Raw genomic sequence first — 6,990 nt, 5'->3', positions numbered from 1 at the left:
ACAACAAAATGTTTTTAGAGGTCTTTCGTGATGTTGTCACTCAATCAATAGTTTGTATACTTTTTTCTTGCCCCTTTTTGAATTGTGTTCTAACCCCTCCCTCATCTACTCCTCTTGAGTTGTGTGTGCAATGTTCCTCTTCTTCAATCATCTAATCTGGAGTCAACATCTGATTGTAGGGCAGTTGGAGAGACCGTCCATTATGCTGGTGGTTGTATTAGGTATGCCTCCTTCCCTTCTATCTTTTTATTGTGTTGGTATGTCAGTGTAGCCATTGTGTTGGGAACTTGGGCTCACTCCTTGTTGCATGTAGCTTCCTCGCTTATCCCAGAAGCCACACTAGTCGATGATGGTGTAGTGAACTTGATTGCACCTTCCAGCGCTTGATGGGTCCATGATGATGTAAATGAATTTTTTGTAGCTCCTTGTAGTGCCTGAGTTGGGCTCGTCCCTTTCTTTCCATATCTTCCAAGCTCCTCCATAGAGATCCTCCCATTTGGGAATGCATTTGATTTGACCTAGTTAGCAACTTTAGTAAGGTGTCTTCGTGATGAATTTGTTAACAATTTCTATTGTATCCCTTGGTCTTGCTATTGGTGCCCTTGCCCACCACACACCCCTTTGTATGTAACATGTTTGTCATATAGTCTAATGGTGCTAATTTTGCTTGACAATTTCTAGTACGTGTTCTAATGGTGGATTTTGGTCCTTCATGAGTTATTCTACACAATTGCTCTTTCTCATCGAGGTTCTATTGTGTTCTTTTTTAGTTGACTTCTTCATGCCAAGATTCTATAAGTTTTTGCTTATTTCAAAGTTTTCCTTTGTAGTCTTCTTCTAATATTGTATACCAAGGATTAGGACTCTAATCATCCAAACTCTTCATCAAATTTAAAAGATCGATTAAATACAATGTTTAACTAACTAAGGGAGGCAATTTTACTTGATAGAGGTCTCTGTATCCAATAAATCTCTGTTTGATGCAATGATTTTCTAGATTTGACCTGTTTTTTGAATGTCTATAGGCATGCTCCACTACAAAGACTTTACAATCTGACACACCAAGAGATCGGACATACCATATTGTGAATGGTATAACTTCAGGAGGGGTTTTGTTAGCATCGCTAGCATTTGGATCATGAAGGAGTGTCTAATTCTTCCTCTCAACAGCCCCATTTTGTTGAGGGGTGTACAGCACTGATTTTTTATGAAGGATTCTCTATTGTTGGCAAAGCTTTCCCCACTCTTATTAGGCAAACTCTCCTCCATTATCACTATGAATGATTTGGATTGTATGATTTATTTGGGTTTTTGCATGATTTTTAAATGCACTAAATGCTGAAAATGCTTTTGTCCCTTACGCTTCAAGGTATGACAAATAAAATAGTCAAAACTTAATAAATGCATGACAAATAAAATAATTGGATAGACCACAATAACATAATAATGATCAATGAATATCATGCTCTATGATATCTTGTGGGTTAACATTGTTCGTGTTTAGTTTCCACTTTTTTTGAAATATTATGTGGGTTAACCTTTTGTTTTTACTATGACAAATGCTTATTGTCTCTAGCTCTTCATATGTACGTCATTACTCCTTTTTCATACTCATAGCCCATGAAAACATGAAAAATCGAAGTCTAAAGAAACAAATTCGTTAGTAACATTCCTGAACTTTCATGTAGTTACAGTGCTTATTTGGATTGCAAAAAGCATTAGGTTCATATACAAAATTTCTCTTTTCCACGTGCAAATGTGCCACTTCTTTAATGCAATGATGCAATATAAAACAAAACAAAAACACCAATTATACAATGATTCTGATTGTTCAGAAGTCTCAGGGTTGTGCACAACCATAAATACCCACATTTTATCATAAACAGCACATTCGAATACCAATTCCAGCACCATGATCATCACCAAAAGTTACAGTATGGTGGTAGACTGATGCTGTTGCACAAATCCAAAAAGTGAGATTATCGATTTAGTAATATCAAGCATTTTCCTTGTTTATTCGCAGCTGTTACCTGCCACATGAACCATGTTCAGATGCAAAAATAAATTAAACTCATGATCCATAGGTAAATTAAATCCAGAAAAAATAATCCGCAAATGTAACAGTATCAGAAAATTTTAGAAGCCACAACAAAGCACCTAACTAACAGTTATTACGCAAAGAGAAACATGGGCCAACCACAATGACTGTTTGTTTCAATAGCAGCAACTCCAAAATGAAAAGAAGAAATACAAAACCATGACCAGAATGTAAGAGAGGAACCTGAGAATTTAAGAGGCTTTTAGTTATTTTCCCAAATGACCTAAATTGTCATTATTTCATCAAATGACTCTGTACTATAGTAAACGCTTTTCTAACAACTCTGAAGCAAAAGAAAAAGATTTCAACCAGCAAATGAAAACCTTGGTATTAGAAATTTTTATGACCCCTTCACAAGGAAAACGAAGAACATGAACACAGTGACTTGCAAGCATAGACCAGTGAATTAAAGACAAACTATGCATGGATCAGTCATTATGCATGCTTTGCACTAGTAGAAAAGAAAAATAATGATTCGTTGACATGCAGGATCCAAAGAGAGGCAGTAGAGAGAATAGGAAAATATTACATGGAAACTATTAACCAAGTCAGGAATAGAAAATCTTACCAAGACAGATTAATTTTGGACTTGCTAAAGCCCTAATTAGCCAAACTATACAATCACCGCGTGATTATTCTTTTAAGCATTTCTTACTAAATTCTCAGCCCTGATTGAGGAATGCTTTTCCAATAACTTTGAAACCAAAAGAAGACATGACGAATTCGAAAATTAGATGAATGCCCTCACAAGATTAGAATGGAATAGAAAGAGAAGGGTGAGTGCAGGTGCATACCAAGCTCAACAAGAATTTCGACAAGGCTTATTATGAAAGGGTGGGCTGGAACTTCATTGTTAGAAAGGGGAGGTGCATACCATGTTCAATAAGAATTTAGACAATGCATATTACAAAAGGATGGACCAGAAAATCATTTGTTTTTAATCCTGGAATATGCATGGCTTTCGATATGTGAGTTGATTACCTTACATCTGATTTTTCAGCTCTTTGAATTGGTTTCCTACAGCACAATTAGGACTGGTTCATAGAGAGGATTCATAGAAATCGTCAATTATGAATAACCTTTCAAACACAGTTCAGAAAGGAGTATGGAAAAGCCGCAAAAGAAGACTTAATATGGTTCCATTTTATTTGAATAACAGGGTTTAGGGTTGACCATACCATTTCATCATAAATGTAATACCACTAAAAATACGAACATTTGCAAAAGAGAATTAATTAAGGCTTTAGAGCTTCATCATAAATATAATACATTGTTACTCAAAGAGCTGACATAAAACTTATCAGGTTAATTTAAAAGATAAGCATACGAGTCAAGTTTATGGCTACTCATTCGAGTCTTTAACTGCTATAAGACTCACATGCTCAACATTAGGAGGACAAACAGATAGACCTTCAAACGCTGATTACATGTATCTTATTGTCACACATTCTACTACCCTAACATAACCTGTGGAGTCGACTAATTTGATGGACTTTCCAGTCAGTTTTTCTTTACTAGAAGTTTAATAACAGGAAAAAGGATGTAGAAGAATCACTTAATAAACTCATCTTCTGCTAAAAAACCTCATTGATAGAAAATCATAGAAATGGAAACAAGTACTCCAAACAGCACAGGAATATTGCAAATGTACGATAATACAAAATGAACAATTGAGGATGATTCCAATCTTGACACGTTCATCATTAAGAGAGGGTATGTTCCCTGGTAATCACTTACCCATATACAGTAATATCAAAAAGCAGATGCACTTCCCTTGGTCTTTCCAAGCAGGAGGTCCGTTGCTTCATTGATTTTGGACGCTAAGTGGTCACTTCCACCAGCATCTGGATGATTTGCAAGCATTACTCTCCTATGCGCTTCTCTAATCTTCTCTTGTGCTGCACTTTCCCTGCAAACGAAACCAGAACTTATCAGCTAGATGAGGTTAACTTCTTTTGTCACAGTATTTTCAACAGATGTGAGCATCTTTAGTGCCAAGAGACAATTAACTGTTCATATAGGAATCACCACATTTGATGCAGATGAAAACATGATCACTATGTTATAATTAAAACAGATAGAAACTCTCCTCACGCATTCAATCTATTAAAATTTAAGCATAAAATAGAATATTTCAAAATATAATGACAAAATCAAAATTTGAAATTCACATGCAATCACCTTCAGGTCATATTGTGCTCAAGCTTTGAATATCAGAATGATCAATGCACACACAAACACACACACACTCTCTTTTCTTGAATTACATAAAATGAGGCCAAACGTAATTATCTCAAAGACCGAATTGATGGATGTTCAAGCATAGAATAAGATACTAAATAAAATATACGTCATGCTGATTATAGTCATATGAAGCCTTCGCCCTCGCTATAAGAAAAGAATGAAGAAAAGGGAGCTATTTATCAATTGTTTTTAGGTGCAGACAACAACAAAAACGCCTACCTGACGCCAAGGATGAGGGCGGCCTCTCTGCGTGTCATGACAGGTTGGAATCCGCCTTCATAGAACTTCCTCATCCGAGGGACACGGGGCCTCGCCTTGAACGCATGCCAGGCCTCAATGCCATACTTTCCTGCTAATGCCGCTGCTGCAACGGCCACTCCAGCGATTAATGGTGTCGCCTGTTGCCAGAAACCCGGAAAAAGAAAAAATAAGCACATAAAACTCTGAAACTCAAGTCACACGAGTGGTTAGAAACACACTCCAAACACGGTCAGAGATCAATCAAACTACTCGCCTTCCGCAGGAACTCAAAAACCTAAGCTACATACGCAATTGAAAACCGAAATCCCTTTCAGAATCTAACAGTATTCAGTACTCACAAGGCCCTGGGTGGGTAAATCATTACACCCCCAAGCCCCACCTTCTGATTTATGAAACAGTTGGAGAAACACGGGGGGGGGGGGGGGTGTTTTTCTTTCATCAAAAACTAAAACACAGCTAGAACAAGACCGAACCCCCTCCCAAAGTTTTTTGTGAGAGGATGCTCAGAGCATAGAAAAAAACGGCCATGTATTGTTCGTCGACACCTAAAGCACAATCGGATGGTTTCAGATGAGATAGAAGATTAAAGGAATCCGTCTGTGTCAAAACTTTCATATCTGCCTTCTCTATACGGAGATCCTAAAGATAAAGAGAAGACACCATTGAAAATCATCTAAGTTCGACGAGAAACGCATACCATGTGAGCGAGCGAGAGAGAGAGAGAGAGAGAGGAGAGGTTCTGGGATGATCCGCGCGCGATAGGGAGAGAGAGAGAGAGAGAGAGAGCACAGAAAGAAACACAGAGTAAGAACGGGAACGACGGAACCCTAAAAATCTCTGCTTTCGGCAAGTCTTCGCGTTTTTCTCCTGCCTCTATCTGCTTTACTCCTTTGTCTTTCTAGAAGACTCTGGATGTTTCCATCGGATCCTTCCTTCCTCACACACACACCGGCCGCCGTCTTCTTCTTCTTCTTCTTCTTCTTCCTCTTGGCCGTCGGAAGAAGAAGAAGAAGAAGATGATGAAGGGTAAGGTGCTTTACTCTTCGGTTGGCCGGCCGGCCGGCCAAGTCAAATGGGGGCGGACGCCACAAAATATTATGCCCCATCCCTAGCCACACATACATGCATCGTCGTGCCACATCTTTTTTGCGCCTACAGAATCCCTATGTTGATATGTATACAAAAGGATCAGATCGCGTATGTTGTACACACACACACACACGTGGGTGGATGCACGTTGTATGTGTAACACAAAGTAAGCAAGCTCCCATGGTGGTGGATGTCAGTATGGACGAGGATTGAAATTTTGAATGTGGATGAATACACCGTGGTGACGCAAACAAGCAAACTCCCATTGCGTATGAGACCTTGTGGTTTACTCTATTGGAATTGCATTGGATCCTTCCTCTTCCTCATCCCGATATGGAACAAAACACATGTCAATAATCGAAAAACCTTAATTATGTCTTTAATCTTACGTTTTACTTTTAAGGAGCCTCCAATTTGACCGAGGATAGGTTTTATACTCTTGAAACTAAGCAATCATATTGTTGCAATTCTTGTAAAAGTAGAAAGTATTATCCTCCATGTTTGCCATTGTAACAAACTAGCAAGAATGATGTAGCACAACATTCTCATGCAATTAATTACCTAGTTGTTAGGATCCTTTCTCAATCTCAAGACACCTAAGTTTTTAATGACATCCATAAGTTGGTTCAACAAGCCATGGAAACAAAACGATAGATTAAAAGATAGCTTCATTTCACTAATTTGGAGGGTGAGCCAAATATCATTGAACACAATTGAACATATCTCATGGAGTGGTTGCTCTCACGAGAGTCTACCATGATGTTCTCCATTGTCTTGCAACCATTCTCACCAATGGTCATTATGGTCAAGTTAATGGCCATGTGGGAAAGTTCTTTGTATTTGGAGTGTCCCGCAAGTGTCCCTACTAGCCAAGTTGCCTTATATGTTTGATCAAAACTTACCCATATATGTTTGATCAGCAAAGTGAGCATTGGTGGGCAATGGCTGCTCAAATGCCCAACCTAGTTTTGTTGAAAGCACCTGATTGTGGTTGGGGCTATTAATGGCAATATTTTTTATCACAACCACCTTTGCATTCCTAAACAACACGACGATACTCCATGTCCAAAGAAACTCCACAATGTGCAATGACCTACTAGAGTAGCAATTCCTACAATGCGATCATCAATGATTATTCTAGTGTTTGTGATATCCCAACATAGGTGTTGCAACGTCATATTCAATCATCACTAAGGGGATAGGGCAACATCTCCAAGTGAGATGAGTTTTAGGGATTCTTGTATCAAGCCATGGTGCATGGATCCACAAAGAATGCACATGCTTGTAAATATCCATCA

The 6,990-nt window shown here is 38.4% G+C and overlaps 1 protein-coding gene across 2 annotated transcripts; it reads right to left on the bottom strand.

Annotated features, from left to right (window-relative positions):
• Positions 1-1,646: 1,646 nt before the first annotated feature.
• On the bottom strand, positions 1,647-5,402 carry LOC147869281 (mitochondrial import inner membrane translocase subunit TIM14-1-like). Of its 2 annotated transcripts, none has more exons than XM_087328030.1 (4): positions 5,301-5,400; positions 4,562-4,740; positions 3,836-4,007; positions 1,647-2,030 (listed from the first exon to the last, which is right to left on the bottom strand). In XM_087328030.1, exons 1-3 carry the CDS (start codon positions 5,301-5,303, stop codon positions 3,851-3,853), a joined length of 339 nt encoding a protein of 112 aa, XP_087184156.1. In that variant the 5' UTR covers positions 5,304-5,400; the 3' UTR covers positions 1,647-2,030; positions 3,836-3,850. The 2 variants fall into 2 exon arrangements, with proteins under 2 accessions (XP_087184156.1, XP_087184164.1); XM_087328038.1 differs by lacking the exon at positions 1,647-2,030 and adding an exon at positions 2,965-3,115 and having other exon boundaries at positions 5,301-5,402.
• Positions 5,403-6,990: the final 1,588 nt, after the last annotated feature.

Source organism: Azolla caroliniana, unplaced genomic scaffold, assembly GCF_043228905.1.
Source record: "Azolla caroliniana isolate FFs.n. ecotype wild unplaced genomic scaffold, voAzoCaro1.0.p SCAF_1, whole genome shotgun sequence".
NCBI lineage: Eukaryota > Viridiplantae > Streptophyta > Polypodiopsida > Salviniales > Salviniaceae > Azolla > Azolla caroliniana.
This window is presented reverse-complemented; position numbering and strand designations above follow the sequence as displayed.

What these genes read in the sequence shown, in the direction of transcription:
- LOC147869281 (XM_087328038.1), bottom strand. An exon ending in GCCCTCATCCTTGGCGTCAG is followed by an intron (nt 4,008 to 4,561) that starts GTAGGCGTTTTT and finishes TTTCGTTTGCAG; the next exon opens with GGAAAGTGCAGCACAAGAGA.